Source organism: Populus trichocarpa, chromosome 14 (assembly GCF_000002775.5).
Source record: "Populus trichocarpa isolate Nisqually-1 chromosome 14, P.trichocarpa_v4.1, whole genome shotgun sequence".
Classification (NCBI taxonomy): Eukaryota; Viridiplantae; Streptophyta; class Magnoliopsida; order Malpighiales; family Salicaceae; genus Populus; species Populus trichocarpa.
The window spans coordinates 9214450-9231166 of NC_037298.2; the positions used below are offsets into that span (position 1 = coordinate 9214450).

General features: G+C 32.4%; 1 protein-coding gene across 3 annotated transcripts; it reads left to right on the forward strand.

Moving 5' to 3' along the window:
• The first annotated feature begins 8370 nt into the window (after nucleotides 1-8370).
• LOC7466264 (LEC14B protein) lies at nucleotides 8371-15825 on the forward strand. 3 transcript variants are annotated; one of them, XM_024585313.2, is made up of 10 exons: nucleotides 8371-8538; nucleotides 8957-9365; nucleotides 9498-9617; nucleotides 11007-11084; nucleotides 11811-11984; nucleotides 12791-12868; nucleotides 13863-14038; nucleotides 14305-14463; nucleotides 14713-14773; nucleotides 15176-15825. In XM_024585313.2, exons 2-10 carry the CDS (start codon nucleotides 8973-8975, stop codon nucleotides 15365-15367), a joined length of 1431 nt encoding a protein of 476 aa, XP_024441081.1. In that variant the 5' UTR covers nucleotides 8371-8538; nucleotides 8957-8972; the 3' UTR covers nucleotides 15368-15825. The 3 variants fall into 3 exon arrangements, with proteins under 3 accessions (XP_024441081.1, XP_024441082.1, XP_024441080.1); XM_024585314.2 differs by having other exon boundaries at nucleotides 8377-8538; nucleotides 8954-9365; XM_024585312.2 differs by lacking the exon at nucleotides 8371-8538 and having other exon boundaries at nucleotides 8922-9365.
• The last annotated feature ends 892 nt before the right edge of the window (nucleotides 15826-16717 follow it).

The following is a 16717-nucleotide window of genomic DNA, read 5'->3' on the forward strand; positions in this document are numbered from 1 at the left end:
TCCTGGTGCTCAACCTCAACCTGTCATCATTGCTTTTTGTTTCTTCGATGGGTAGCCTTGGCAATTTGCTGAACACCATGACAGATTCTGTAGGACCTAATCGAATAAATCCTCTGCTAATCATCATTTTCGTCAAAAAAAAAAAAAACTGCTGAGCAATGCAATTGAACCTGTTCAGTAATTTAATTTTATGGCGTGAAAGATCATTTCCTTTCCATCTTAAGGATTGTCAATTTCAAAAAGGGTGTATCGGTTGTTGATTGCCCACTTTTTAAACGCAAAATGGAGCCCCAATTTGGCTCTGTAATAACAGTGTGAAGCTAGAAAAAGAAACCTGCTCCCCCAACCAAATCAACTTGAAAAATGGGCACAAAAGGAGGCGTGGCGAAACATGAGGACGCCTAGACAAAATCCCGTCCACCAAGAAAAAGAGAATGGAAATTTTGGGCAAATAAAGTGATTGGACATGAGGTCCAAATCATGGATATCACCCACCTTTCTACGTCAAACCTGATTAATTCTTGTCAGCTCCTGACTGCTTGTTTGTTTGGAGCTTGGGATAGTAAGCAAAGAACAGGGATTTTGGCCATGGTTTGATGGGGGGAGAAACTCATTTACCAGTGGTTGGGAATTTCTTTTTGTCTTTACGAGGGACCACCCCAGGAAAAAAACAAAAACAAAAGAAACACACCACCCTCGAAGCCCTCATTTTGCTTATTAAAAAAACCCCATCTGCTTTAAATGAGTGGTAGAAACAGCTAAGCTCGGATAAGGACACGGAACCCTGTCTTTAATTGACTTTCGATGCCTTTGCTTAGAATATATGCCTTCGCACCAAAATTTATTCACATTGGTTTCCAATTTCTTGCCCCTTGTTGTTCAGATTGGCATGGCTTGTCCATTCCATTTTAAATTAGCTGTTTATGTTTTGAATTTGTTCTCTAATACGACAAGGCACAGACATTGACATCAATTCCGGTTCTTTTTAACCACGTTTACGGACAAAACCCTCTATTTGTTCTGGTCGGTTGGGCATTAATTAAGCCAGTAGCAGCTGTTTGCGAGTATAATAAAATTTTTTTATATAAATACATTAAAATAATATTTTTTTATTTTTCAAAAATTATTTCTTACATCAATACATTAAAATGATTAAAAAACATAAAAAAATAATTTTAAATAATTTTTTAAATAAAAAACAGGTTGAACCACTCGGTCAAACACTCCCGTAACCAGCCTCTTCTTGGTTGTGCACAATTGGCTTCGCCCCCCGCTTTTTATTAATTTATTTCCTGACTTTTATTCGTATTATTAATTACCAACTACTACTTCAATCTCAATCTAATGGTGTAAATCAAATCAAATCAAGGTGTGCTTTTTAAAAAAATTATTCCGTGCGCTTACTTTTCCACCCAAGGCCACGATAGGGCCATTGTCTAAGTCAACAACAAGGCTCAGGCAGCATGCAGATCACTCACTGCTTGGGTTTGCTACTCCTGAATCAAATGGCCGTCTTGTCTGCCGGGGATCGGCTGGGTGGCAAAGCTCAAGATAGGGCCATTGTCACATTTCTTGAGGGATTGCTGGATTATCCCTCGAGAAAAATACTGCTCCGCTGTTTGTTGATAATCCAGAAGAGATGGGACATCTTTCGTTTGTCTCCACGCCCGGCGATCGAGCACGGACGACAATAAATCCCTCAGAAAATACAATAGTAGCTGACAATATGTTCGAGATTATACAATGTCACCGCTAATTAATATTAATATTGATATTAATATGAAAGAAAATAATGAAAATAAAACACGAGGAACCATCCAAGGAGGGTCAACACAACACCTAATTGTGGCACAAGAGCTAAAACAATGTAGAGGAGGATGATGGTTTCCAATGGAAGAGTTGGAATTTGACCCCATGTATATTGTTTTTTTTAATAGAGTTTAGGTCTTTTTTTTAATTCCGAGAGTATAAAAAATTAATCGAACTAAGGTTGATGTTAAATTATTTTTTATTTAAAAATATATTAAAATAATATTTTTTATATTTTAAAAATTTAATGCAAACAGAATACAAACATTGGAAGAATATGCAGCAGGTACGGGCGACCTCCCAGTTATGATGGGCACTGAAAAGTTTGGATATGAAAGAGTGTCACTGTAATTCTTGAAATTTTATAGCATGTTTACGATAAAGGTAAACGGTAATTTTTAAAATGTTTTATGTATTAAAATAATATTTTTTAAAATAAATTATTTTTAATAGTAATATATTAAAATGATTTAAAAATATAATATTTTAAACTTTAAACTTTTTTAAAATTCTATGATTTAATATTTACCATAATTTTTTTAAAAAAAAAAACTTTATTTCATTTGATGCAAGAATCAATACACATAAATCCGAAGTCGTTTCATCCCTTTTTCAATTCATCATTTATAAGTGTTATTGTTTTACTTTATGTGAATTTCTCCAACTTTTGCTTCAACTTCCCCAATCAGTCAAATTAGTATTATACGGTTGGATTCAAATCATTAAATAAAATATATTTTTTTGTATATATTCATGTTTTTATCTAAAAACTATTTTAACAAGGATCAAAATTTTATGAAAACATAAATAAATATTTATTTCCAAGGAAATAAAAATTAAACTTAAAGCCATGAACAAGACAAGTCACTAGCCACCTCTTATACACTAGATAAAAAAACATAATTAAGCCGTCATTTTCAGTTTAACATAATTATTTTCATTTAAAACTTTTTCTAAATATATATATAAAAACAAATACAAGGAAAAAGATCAAAACTAAAAGATGAGTTGTCTTGAAAATTGAAAAAAAAAAAAAAAACATATATCGACAGGTGGATAGGCTTGAAAAAATCCAATGACCGAAAAAGCAAGCAAAAGTGCTTTTCCTTTTTGTTTTAAACCATCCAGAAGTTTAATCTTCGACAAGCAAGTTCACCCTCGAATCAATTTCCAATTTTGTGTTTTTGGGTAAGATTCATTCCCCTCGAGTTCTTGTCGCCAACCTCGAGTCCAAAAGAGGGATAATTAATAGTCTAAATTCTGGATTAGACCGAAAAGAATAGCGAAAGGCTACCATCTACTCGATCTTGCTCAAAATCAAAACCATGTACAGATAAATTGAAGTCTCGTGAAGCATGCACGCATCCATCCAGATCATGCGAATACCAGACATGGACAGCACCGATTCTTCAACGTTGATACAGTAATTCGCCAAAAATAAGAAAAAAGAAACAAGAAAATAACCTTCTTTTCAATATGGTCCAGTCAAATCTCAAAGGGTGTCGTGGTGGGTAAGCCCCTGGCTCGGCTCAATGATGCGGGACGCAAATTTAAAGATAGTTAAATTAGAAGTCGGCCATAAGAAAAGGAGTCGAAGAAGAGAAATGAAGCAGCTAAAGAAGAGAGAAAAATTATGGGTTGGGAGAAACAAAAAAATCCCAAACTCCACTTAAGAGAGTTACTTATAAATAATAAACTTATTGGGTTTAACATGTTAAAAAAATAAAATCGTTAAACATAAATAAAACTGGAATAAATAACCCAAATAAAAATACAATGATGTAACTCTGGGTTACCTCATTCTCTCCACTAAAGAGTGATGGGTTGTGTCATCATTTTTTGTTTTTGCATGTATACTCGTATAATTTGTTATGCAAGTTTTGTGTCCTTGCCAACTCTTCTAAGGTTGGAAAAACTTTATATCAACCAGTGTAGCTCTGGACGACTATTATAGTATCCTTAAAAATTTAGATCAATTTGTTTCAAGATATCTCCAGTTATCTGAATACAATCTAAATCAGGTTATCTTACCCAACAAACTAATAATCATTGAACCACATTATGATAACTTGTTCATCTAGAAATGAGTTGACTAAAATAGAGTTATGAACTAAATAGATTGACCTGAATTAATTAAAATATTATTATTTTATTTATAAAAAAAATGAATTAAATTTTGACTGAATTATAGGTTTTTATTGCCCGAAACAACTCCCCCCAAATATTTTTGAAACCCAACCTGGGTCAAAACTAAATTAACCACTAAACCGAATCAAATTTAGTAATAGTGAAAGTAGAAATTTAAACATAATCAATTTATTTTTTTTAATCCATGTACTTTTCCATTTTTATTATCTAAACAACCAAAACACTAATAGTTGGTTTCATGTTTTACGTGTTTTATTCCAAATGTGTGTGGTGGTTGCAATGGATGAGGCAAGGTTGTCCGTAACTTTGAGCTCGCAGGTCCGAGCTTTTATAAGTACATGTTTTTCTTAAAACAAACGCAAAAAACTTGTTGTTTTTGCTTATTTTTATTTTTTAAAGGAAAAGGTGAAGGATGAGTGTTTTTTTCTTTTATTATTATTCTAGTTATTTTTTTGGGTTATTTTGTAAGTTTATCATTTAAAAGTAAAGTTTTTATTCAATTTTATCATTCAGGCTAAGTTTTTTTTCTCTAATTATTTTGTTTTCTTGGGGCTTTTTTTATCTTTTTATTTTATAAATCCATCTTTTAGATTGTGGTTTTTATTTTATTTTATTTTTTAATATTAAGTTGATAATAAATCACTTTTTTATATTTTTAATTATATAATAAAATTAAAAAAAGCTAAATCGATCAAGTGAATTCTATAGCTCGGGTCGTAAGTTGACTAAATAATAATTAAAGAGTTGGGTTGGGATTTTTAGGCAAATTGTTTTAATATAATTTGGTTTTTTTTGTTACCAATTTTATTATTTAATATGAAATTTTTTATTGAGTTTTATACTTTAATATTGAATTTACCGGGTTGATGATTAATTAATTTTGATACTTTCTATTATATAATAAAATAAAAAATTAATTCAATTTTATAACCTAGTCACGGGTTATTTGACTAATTAAATATCAATAAAAAAATATTAAATTTAAATTTTTTAAATTTAAACTAGAGTACAAAGTTTAATAATAACATCAAAAACTTTTGAATGATGGAAAGGTTTTTTGCGTTCCAGATTTTTTCTCCAATCTACAGTAAAATCACGGGTGGATAAATTAGAAGTGTCTTTGTTTTTTAGGTAGCTTTTATGATTGTGGTTTTAAAAAAATAAGTTTTAAAAAAGTATAGTTAGGTGTGGTTAGTTGGATTTAGATACGTGTTTGGTAAAAATTATAGTTGATGTTTATGTGCAGCAAAAAACATGTATAAAATGTCTGGTTGTAGTTGTTTTTTAAAAGTGTTTTTTACTTGAAAATGCATCAAAATAATTTTTTTTATTTTTTAAAAATTATTTTTGATATCAGCGTATCAAAATGATCTAAAAAAATTAATTAATTAATTTGAAGTAAAGAAAAAAATAAAATAAAATTTAAATTTTGAAAAAAGTACTTTTGAAACGCAAAAACAAACAGAATTTTATGAAATTCAATTAAAAAAACATATAAAAACTACTTCACAAAAATTACATTTTAAACTCAATTTTTTAGTGAATTCATAATATAAAACTCAATTTAATCTATTACCAAAATCCTAACTACATTTTTTACCCTGCAAGACACAAAAACCAAGGCTAAACAAAAGCACCCTTACACGTTAAAAGCAGTCCTGTTGAAGCTGCACCATTTTAGAATTTCTTGATTAAAGTAGAGTAGCTTCGATGTCAACATTTTTTTATAAAAGCTTGAGCAATAATTTAATTAACAGTGTAGTAAATTTAAAAAATTGTTAGATAGAACTAATTTATCACATTATTTATCGACTGGATCAATTAATACAAGATACTCAAAAAGAAAAATCATGTGAAATGTTTATATCAGACCATTATATTTTATTTATGTATCTTATATTTACTAAATTAATTTATACATGATAAGATAAACTAAGTCTATCTAATATATTTTTGATATTAAATGATATTTTAGAATAATGCTATTTCACAGGAAATAAAGGAAAATATTACTTCTAATTACGCAATCAAGTGCAAGATGTTGGTGGGTTCTATGGAAGACCTTTTTTTTTTTAGAACAATAGCTTATAAATTTATATTTTTCTACTTATAAAAAGGAAATTTAAAGTCAAAATTTCTTAGAGAAAAAAGAAATAATACTAGTTAAGTTATAAATTATTTTTTTAAGCAGAAATAACATTATTGAATACTATTATATTATTCGGAAAATTAAATTCCATGTACTAAAAATAATTAAAAAAAATATAATTAAAACTAAAACGGCTCAGTCTTTTACTATGGACTGGCAACCCACGGTGAAAAGGCTAAGCTGTTTTTTTTTCTTTTTCTGTTTTTCTTTGTTTTCTTTTAAGCTGTTTTTCTTTTTTGCTTTTTTTTAATGAGTATTTTTTTGTTTAATTTTTTTTGTTAATGTTAAATTTTTTTTTATTTAGTTATCAAACTTTCATGACACGGATTCCAGGTTTGACGGGTTAACCTGGATTTTTTTTCTAGTTTTTTAATTAATTTTTCATTTAATTTAGTTTGTTAATGTTAAATTTTTTTCTATTTAGTTATCCAACTTTCATGACACGGATCTCGGGTTTGACGGGTTAACCCAGCTAATTCTGGCTTAACCCATAATTTTTTTTTTCTATTCAGTTATCAAACTTTCATGACACGAATCTCAGGTTTGACGGGTTAACCCAGTTAATTCAAGTTTTTTATTTTTTCTTCATTAGTTTTTTTTTCTTTTAAATTAATCTTTTTTTTGTTTAGTAGTTTTTTTTCTTTTTAATTAATTTTTTTAAATTTAGTTTGTTAATATTAAATTATTTTCTATTTAGTTATCAAACTTTCATAACACGGATCCTAAGTTTGATGGGTTAACCCAGTTAATTCAGATTTTTTTTCTTTTTCTTCATTAGTTTTTTTCTTCCAATTTCATCTTTTAATATTATAATTAACCTACAATGAAAAGGCTGGGTAGTTTTTTTTAATGAAATTTTTTTTTGTTTGATTTAGTTTGTTAATGTTAATTTTTTTTTTTTTGGTTATCCAACTTTCATGACATAGATCTCGGGTTTGACGGGTTAACCCAGCTAATTCTGGGTTAACCCATTAATTTTTTTCCCTATTCAGTTATCAAACTTCCATGATACGAATCCCATGTATGACTGGTTAACCCAGTTAATTCAAATTTTTTTTCTATTTCTTCATTAGTTTTTTTCTTCATATAGGCTTTTTTTTCTTTTAAATTAATCTTTTTTTTGTTTAGTATTTTTGTTTTTTTTTGTTTCCTTTTTTTCCTTTTTAATTAATTTTTTTTAATTTAGTTTGTTAATATTAAGTTTTTTTCTATTTAGTTATCAGACTTTCATAACACGGATCCCAAGTTTAACGGGTTAACCTAGTTTGACGGATTAACCCAGTTAATTCATATATTTTTTTTCTTCGTTAGTTTTTTTCCTTCTTGTAGGTTTTTTTTTCTTTGTTTTTTTTTCTTTTTAATTAATCTTTTTTTGTTTAATTTATTTCATTAATGTTAATTGTTTTTATTTAGTTATCACACTCTCATGACACGAATCCCAAGTTTGACGGGTTAACTCAATTGATTCAAATTTTTTTTCTTTTTTTTCTTTGGTTTTTTTCTTCCAATTTCATCTTTAAATATTGTAATTAACTATAACTAAAAGGCATCAACCTTTTTTTTTCCAATTTCATGACACAAATCCCAGGTTTGACGGGTTAAATCAGTTAATTTTTTTTCTTTTTCTTAAGTAGTTTTTTTCTTTCAATTTCATATTTTAATATCGATTTGATTAAAAATTAAATTTTATAATTTATTTTGTTTACTGTTCATTATATTATTGTGATCTCATAAGGGGATTTTACTGTACCCTTCTTTGCAGAGCACTATTCATCGGAATAATCCTTTGCTTTATTGTTTTTTTTCTTTTTAATTATCTTTTTAAATTTCATTATGTAATATTAATTTTTTTTCTTTTTAATTATCATATTTTTATAACACGACCTTGCAGCCAGACTCATATTTAAGGCTCTGGGTTTGATGTTGCAACTAAACTCACTTAAATTTGGGTCATGAAAGTTTAATATTATTATTAATATTATAAATATAACTTTTGGTTCAGGTGTAGCAAACAGACCCAATACTCTTAAGTATAGTTTTACAAAAAGACCTAATATTTTTAAATTTTAAATTTTTTTTGTAATTTTTATACAAAAAATATTGATTCATAGCTTGGGTTACATTTATAGTAAAAACTGTAACTTCTCGAGTCCCAAGTCCTAACAAACTTAGTTTGTAGCTCTCCGGACTTTGGATTGAAACCAAACCAAACCATCTTACGTTCGATTAATAGAAAATGAAATATCGAAATCACCCCTTAGCTGAGCACGTGTAGTGTTTGCGCGTATGTGATTGTGCCACTGCTAGAAAAAAAAAACAAAAAAACAACGAAAATATCCGTACCTGTACATACTATCCATTCACGTCCGTTCATCCAAACATTATCAACTGCGACGGTGAAGCCCAGCAACCGAAGAAGAAGAAGAAGAAAGGTCAGTAGCTTCACTTGACTGTTTCTTTTCATTATTTATTTCTCGAATTCTGTTCAGTTTGTTTCTTGACTGTTTTCAACTTTCTTGATCAAAGGATACTGTTGTGGTTCAGAAATCTTGATACCTGTCATTATATAATCTTTTAAGGCAGGCATGTGCAAACTCAATCTCTTTGAAATTTTGTGGATAGCTTATTAAGTAGCTCGACTTAGATTATCGGGTTATTGGATTGTTATTCCATTCTACAGTTCTAAAAAAACAAAACAAAGAAACCCTTTGAATTAGGGAGCTAAAAAGGACTATCAGTCTATCACCATCTTCTTTTTGCAGGATATGAAGGCTCCCCAGTTTTGTAAATTTTCCTCAAGTATAAATATTGTGGTTGGTTTTAATGTAAAATGTATTTTTTTGCTAGAAGAACTTCGGTAGACGAAATGGGTTACGCTATGAGCAGACTGGAGACTGAATCTGAACTCTGTGATGGTGGCAAGACCATTCCTGAGGCTGGTAGCAGCAAGAGAGCCAGCAATTGGTTGAATAACTTAGACCATGAAATTGCTCAGGTTACGAAGTTGAAATCTAGTCCGCATAAACAGCTGGCCGAACTTGTTCCCGGCATGCATAAGTCATCTGTTTCCACTGTTAAGATGTTGGTTGGTCGAGAAGCTAATTATTCAGCAAGGGGAAGATTCTCTGCAGCTGATCGTTGTCACATGCTTAGCAGATATTTGCCTGTCAATGGACCTTGGCTTGTTGACCAGATGAGTACCCGAGCCTATGTCTCGCAGTTTTCAGCTGATGGCTCTCTATTTGTTGCTGGGTTTCAGGTATTGTGTATATTGCTTTGTTTTGAAATTGGGTTTGGGGAATCGATAAATTAAAAGGGGAACAAACTGCAAAGGTTGGTTATCATACTTGTAATTAATTTAATGCTCGTTTTCCACAAATATTTGTTTCAGGGAAGCTATATTAGAATATACAATGTGGAGAAGGGGTGGAAAGTTCAGAAGAACATTCTTGCCAAAAGTTTGCGTTGGACTGTTACCGATACATCTCTTTCCCCAGATCAGCGCCATCTCGTGAGTTTGAATTTTAGCTAATTAAATTTGCAAGTGAGAAATGTTTTTTTCATTTGTACACTTCTGAGAGTTAGATCCTAAGTGGGCATTGAAAGATGGAAAAAAGGTGTCATAAACGATTACAGCTACAAAAATTGCATTTTCAAGCAATAAATCAACAAATGTCATCCCTATTAATATTCTGATATTGTTCGTAGCACTTCAAGTCATCATATAAAACAAACTTCTTTTAATTTATAAAGTAGCGGGCTTTGGTAGTGTGGCCGATGAAGTCAATGAGAACTTCAAATAGATTTTAGGCCTTCATATCTTAACAATGAAATGGATTGAATGAACAAGATGGACTAGATGAGCTTGGGATACCCGCAAAAACAACTCCCCTATGTGTTTGTGGGGGACCTCTGATGGTTAAGTTAGCAAGTGTAGGAAGAGAAGGATAAACAAGAAAATATAGAGAATAGTGTTTTTTTGGTCAGGAATATGTTCCTGTGATCTTTAGTGATGGAGATTATGTTCTGCCCCTTTTGGTGTGGGTAACTAAGTATTTATATATTGAGAGAACACATGCGTACTTGACTATGAAGTTGGTAGCTTACTTGACAGGATAGGGGTGGTAGCCCAGGTGATGATGGTATACAATTACAACACCGTCATTTGTCTGTTATCCTGATTAATAGAAATATCTTAGACCGAGCAGGAAACCAATGAAAATACTTGAGGCATGGTAAGTTTCTTTTACTGAGACATAGAGCAATGGAAACATACATGGGTAAAAATTACTTCTAAAAAAGGGGAGGCTCTGGTTGTTGGAATGTGTGATCTTGTTTTGCGTGCCATGGCCATATAACCAGTTTTGTTTATAAAAGAAAACCAGTAGCCATAGGTACAGGTGGAACACCGTGGGTCTCACGTCATTTGGGCCTGACCCAAACAATGTGAAAGGTGTCAGGCTGTTTGGGCTGCCCAGATGGCGTGATCGCAGCTTCTTCTTTTTTTGGTATTAGCAGAATGCAAGTAACATGCATTCATATAGATTTGCGTCATATTTAGTGTTGGAGAGAAATGCCATGATTTATCTGCTGTTACTTCCTGTTTTCACATCCAGTGCTTTCTCTTTACATCTTTGAAGTTTCTTGACTTAAGTGAATGCTCTGATAAATAGCTTGATAACATCCCTAATGATCGCTCTACATTTACTAATACATTTACTAACCACCAGAATCTTAAGGTTGTACAAGCATGCATACTTGAAGGTGCTTGTTATAGATCATCCTCTTTGGTTTCTTTTAGATTTGTACTTGGTCACTGGAAGTTGCTTTTCCCTTTGTTGGGTAGGCTGAACATCTCTCCTCCCATATATACTAATCAGCATTTATTTTGCTGTTGCAGGTTTATGCAAGCATGTCACCTATTGTCCATATTGTTGATGCTGGGTCTGCCGAAACAGAGTCGCTTGCAAACGTTACGGTATGCAGTATTTTTATCTTATTATTGAAACATGTAACATTTAGATAAAGAAAATGGCAGAATAGTAATGAGTATTTGATGCCAGCTAGCACAACCCACTTGCCTGTTGTATTTTCAATGCAAGTCACAATCTGATTGTTACTGTACTGATATAACTAGAAATTCGTTAAGTTGGTTGCTGCCATTAAAAGTGACAATACACGCAGACTGAGCCTATAATGGATTTCATAGACATGGAGTACTTCTAGCTATAAATAAACAAATAAAATGTCCCATATTTGATACATGTTGATGCATGCATGTTTAGGTATTGGAATCTACAAGGTTAGGAAAATCAATAACAACCTGCTTGATTGGCTTCCATCTAAGAGGAGTTTGCTATTTGGAAAAAAACTGTGGGACATAGAATAATTTATTTTTTCGCTACACTGATTTTGGCACACAGTTGTATGCTGAAAACTTTTTAATTTGTCACTGTACATGTACTTCTCAGTACCAAAATCTTGGTTTCAGTTCCTGCTTGCTTTATTGAGATTCTCTATTCTCAAGAGGATGCAATGGCAATATAGATTTGTTTGTGCCATGGAATGCGGCTCATAAGTTGTAACCAAAAATGGTTATTGACCTCTCTAGTCATCATGTGGAGATGGATATCCTGGTTTTCATTAGTCTTATTTGTTTTCATGTAAAAAAAAATATTCACTTTTGAGTCCATATGTTTTGTAGGAGTTTCATGACGGATTGGACTTTTCTTCTGGTGATGGGGGCTATTCTTTTGGAATCTTCTCTGTGAAATTTTCCACTGATGGGCGAGAACTTGTTGCAGGAAGTAATGATGACTCCATATATGTCTACGACCTTGAACAAAATAAGCTCTCCCTCAGAATTTTGGCACACACGGTAGGTAAAATATTGTGATAACTTCAGTATAACCACAATTGGCTAATGGCTGCATTTTTCTTTTCTTGGTGCATAATGGTTTTTAAGATTGAGCATACATTAATTCCTGCAAATTGTGTGGATGTCCATCTTACTATCCATAAGCTGCTCAGAGTGTTAATACATGGTAAATGGTGGGAGTATTAGCATACAGGGTATTCATGTATAATCTCAACCAGCCAATTGGATCATCAGCCCTTGGTCTTTTAGGGTAGGCATTGAAGTCTTCTATTATAGAAATGGCCTGTAACAACCACATGGTTGTGACAAAGTTGAGTTTATGTACTCACAAGTTGAAGATATTGAGATGAATGCGTTGATTACAGAAATGCAATGGCATTGTCATCATCATATATATACTCACAAGTTGAAGGCATTGAGATGAATTCATTGATGAAAAAGAAATACAATACCATTTTTGTCATCTTTTATCAACTAGTTTCCATGTCTGAAATTCACGTGTCACTTATTAGTAATCTTGTTCTTGCCCTTGCCCTTGCCCTTGTACTTGATAATTGTGATTTTGATCACGTGTAAAAATACAATGCATAGACCAAGCTTGTTGTTAGCATACGTGAACAAAATTTGTCTGGAGAAATCAGACAACAAAAGATATCATGGCAGAAAATTGGGGAGTATGCAACCACCCTCCCTTTTTTTCTATTTGTGATGGTGGAAGTTGATAATGTGTTGACCTCTCTTCAAGTGGGATTGTAATATAGACTTGTAGACTTTTCAGAGTTTCTGTGTTTTGTTTAATGTTGCAGTCTGATGTTAACACTGTATGTTTTGCTGATGAAAGTGGCCACCTTATCTTTTCTGGGAGTGATGATAATCTTTGCAAGGTAAGTTATATTAATTTCTTGTATTGAATATTGAAAGCTCTAGGGAAGTTATCATTCTGTGTCCTGTATTATTAGGTATTCATTCGAATCTAACTAGCACCTTCAAAGACATTATATTTCATCTCATCATGCTACTTCAAAGAAAATATTATATTTTGTGAAATTCTATTTCCTATGATGGATTTTCTGATTGCTGAAATTTTTATTTAGTTGACGCAGTGTTTTGGATAATAAGGCTTAATTGAGTTGAAATAAATTGCTGTTAAGATTTCTGTCTTGGAAATCATAATTCTTGGTATCATTACCGTTTATTCAGTGTTCCTCGTGTCTTAATCTTGTGTCTTTAAGATACCAATACCAAGATTACATGACATTGGCCTCAGTACTGTAGCTGCTTGGCATGAAAAAGATTTTTTCATGGCTTTCCAATACCTTTGCGCCTTTGCGGTTAGGAGCACTCTGGCCAATGGTTTAATAGTTTAGTTTTCCTGAAGAAAAGCTATTAGTACCAAATCTCATGATAACAGATTGCCAGTGCTGATTGAAGAAGCTGAATTCATCAACGATTTGGAAAAGAATGCTTGTACTTGGTGTTCATGTTATGATATAAATAGTTTCTTTGCTGTTAAAGCTTTGGTGGGATCTGTAGCTGTAGAGTTGTAATAGCAGTCACTTACTCTAAAGAGGTAATAGTAGTCACTTACTGTGGACATAAATGGGTATTCTACCCTGCACTCCTAAAATTATGTTGCTTGCAAGCTTTGACAAAATTCTTTTTGGCATTTTATAAAGTAGTTTTATGTCATTAACATGGCAAATTATTGATCAATGTGGGATTTCAGTTTTCTCATAAAATTCCGTCTGTATAATGCATGCCAATATAAAAAGACAAAAAAAAACCTTAAATACCGTGCTGAAAAGAAATGGTTGACATGTTTACCTTGTAATGTGTGTTACTAGGCAAAGGATACCAAATGTCATTAATTTAGTGTAGGTGTGGGATAGACGCTGCTTTATTGCAAAAGGGAAGCCAGCTGGAGTCCTAACAGGACACTTAGAAGGCATAACATTTATTGACAGCCATGGAGATGGTCGGTATTTTATCTCAAATGGTAAAGATCAGACTATCAAACTTTGGGATATTCGGAAAATGGCCCCTAATGCTACTAGGTATACTTCACCTGCTGTTCTGCCCTTGAATTCTGTCTTTTATTTATAAAAATATGACCTGGCATTGTAATGTACATTGACGTTTATCATCTTTGATATTTGCACCAAACCATTACTTTTAACCGTTCAGGCTAACTTTTGAGAATGATCATGGGCTAGCTGTGTTGTTATATCGAGTCAAATGAAAAAAAAAAGAAGGGGTTCTGCTGTTGTTCACTTCGACAATTATTAGACCACTCTAATAATACCATTCTTTTCTACTGTAGCTATTCAGGGCTTAGGAATTATGAATGGGACTACAGGTGGATGGACTACCCATATGAGGCAAGAGATTTGAAACACCCCTGCGATCAATCAGTAGCCACATATAAAGGTCATTCGGTTCTGCGCACTCTTATCCGCTGCTACTTTTCTCCTGTATATAGGTGAGTTTTAACATATAATCTCTGTACTTTTGTCATAATGAAAGTTCAGAAGCTCTTTTCTGATGCTAGTCCAAGAGTTCATTGAGAGCTACTTCATTTGATATGCTGCCACCATAGTCATTCATCAGGCTTAACCCATGTTTGTGTCTTGTTTTCACCTGGCATGATGTTATTTTACTGATTTGAATGTGCTAGAAGCCCTAATACTTAGAGTTGACATGCTTTCATTTTTTGAATCACCTTTTGCAGTACTGGCCAGAAGTACATCTACACTGGATCTCATGATTCTTGTGTTTATATTTATGACTTGGTAAGTAAGCAAATCTTCTGCTGTTTTTATTCTCTATATGCATGGTTTACGCTTTGCAAGTAATTGCAAAATGTAGATGCTGCATTATGATATTGGTAGGTGAAGCATAGAATGAGGTGCTCCTGAAATATCTATGCCTCGAATGGGAAGCACTTTTATTTTTTGGAAATGTGAATTTATTTTGCACGAGTTTTTGTTGCTTGAAAATACTATCTATGGATATGATTTATTCAGCCAACGGATGTCGAGCCGCAGTAAAATTTAGCTACCTGTTTAACTGGGGTTATGCTGGCTGGACCAATGCTGACTTCACGCTATCCAGACTCCATTGATTATTGATCCACTCTTTATCGTTTATGAGTCCACTCTTCCATTGATTATTAACTTGGAAATTTCTTGCAGGTGACTGGAGAACTAGTTTCATTACTACAACATCATAAATCACCTGTAAGAGATTGTAGTTGGCACCCATATTATCCCATGCTCGTCAGCTCTTCTTGGGACGGAGATGTCGTAAAATGGGAGTTTCCTGGCAATGGAGAAGCTCCAGTCCCTTCAACCAAGAAGAGAATTCGAAGGAGACAATTTGATTGAAAGCACACAATAACTGCAGTAAATTCCACCAATCCAATTATATATATATATATATATATATATATATATATATATATATATATATATATATATATATAGAGAGAGAGAGAGAGAGAGAGAGAGAGAGAGAGTAATGCTATCTTAGCAAGATCTTTTTCCCAAATTCACTTCCCAAAAAATTTCAACCATCGGATTTATGTGATTAACTAGTGTGATCGACTTGCATGAACTCTCATTGGATGCTTGAAATCTTTCGGGAAGTGAAATTTGGAAAGAATATTTGATAAGATTGGCATTATGTGTGAGTGGATACCGGATTTCTTCTTTTTCATGTTCAAATTGATGTAAATTAGCATGTATTATGATTTCTTGATCATATTACATCCACAATATTAGATTGTACATAAATAACCACCAGTGCGGGGGTTTAGATTTTTGACCCTCACGCATTTTATGAAGTTGAATGCACAGTGCTGTGTGATTGCTTAGTGGGTGCCTGCCATACATTCAATGGCAACTGGTGGATAGATCGTGTACGTAGCAAAATTCTTTTGAAATCATTCAGTCCATGTATTGCTTTTGAAGGCTTATGACAGAAAATACCAGCTGTAAAAGAAAAAAGGTGAGAAATTTGAAATTCCTTTCTACTTTTATAGAAAAAACAAAGAGAGGCAAAGGCTGAATTTCTGAAATTACATCCATGCAATGTCAGATTCCATGGAATAAGTGACTGCTTCTCTTGACGGAATTGAACAGAGCCTTAATCAGATTAAATGCTAATAAGTGTTAATTTGAATCAAATAACATAAATTATATTTTAAAATTTCACTTAAAAGCTTAGCTTAGCAGAAGGTTTCATCTTCTTCTGCAAAAATATCGTTAGAATGCCCGTAGCGTAGAGCATGATGAGGAGACAGCAAGGAAGGGCCCATGAAAACATGGAAATGGCACCTCCATGGAATAATTGCTTGATCAATGAAGACGGGATGAATGCTTATGAAACAATCTTCGGAAAGACAAGAGAGGGGTCCACTTCATGAAGTAATCTTGGGAAAGATGAAGAAAGAGGAGAGGGGACACTGGATACGTGGGCCCCTACTTCAGAAGAATCAAAACCTAACTAAAGCCCATAATTACCGCACTTTAAAGTGAGCTTTCACTCTTGTTTAGCAATAATAATGACCAGTCCAATGCTCCCGATTAATAATTTTAAATGCTCACTCATTTATATATAATTATTTTTAGTGTTGTTGCAGTTGTTGTAATTATGTTTATTTTTATTGTTTTTATTGTGATTAAACATGGATAGTAATAGATCCCGTACCCATTACAAATACTTAAAACCCAAAT

Excerpts from the sequence above, each read along its gene's own strand:
- LOC7466264 (XM_024585312.2), top strand. The coding sequence starts at position 8,937 with ATGTATTTTTTTGCTAGAAGAACTTCGGTAGACGAAATGGGTTACGCT. Across the intron at positions 11,985-12,790 it reads TCAGAATTTTGGCACACACG|TCTGATGTTAACACTGTATG; the intron begins GTAGGTAAAATA and ends TTAATGTTGCAG. Across the intron at positions 14,464-14,712 it reads TACTTTTCTCCTGTATATAG|TACTGGCCAGAAGTACATCT; the intron begins GTGAGTTTTAAC and ends CACCTTTTGCAG.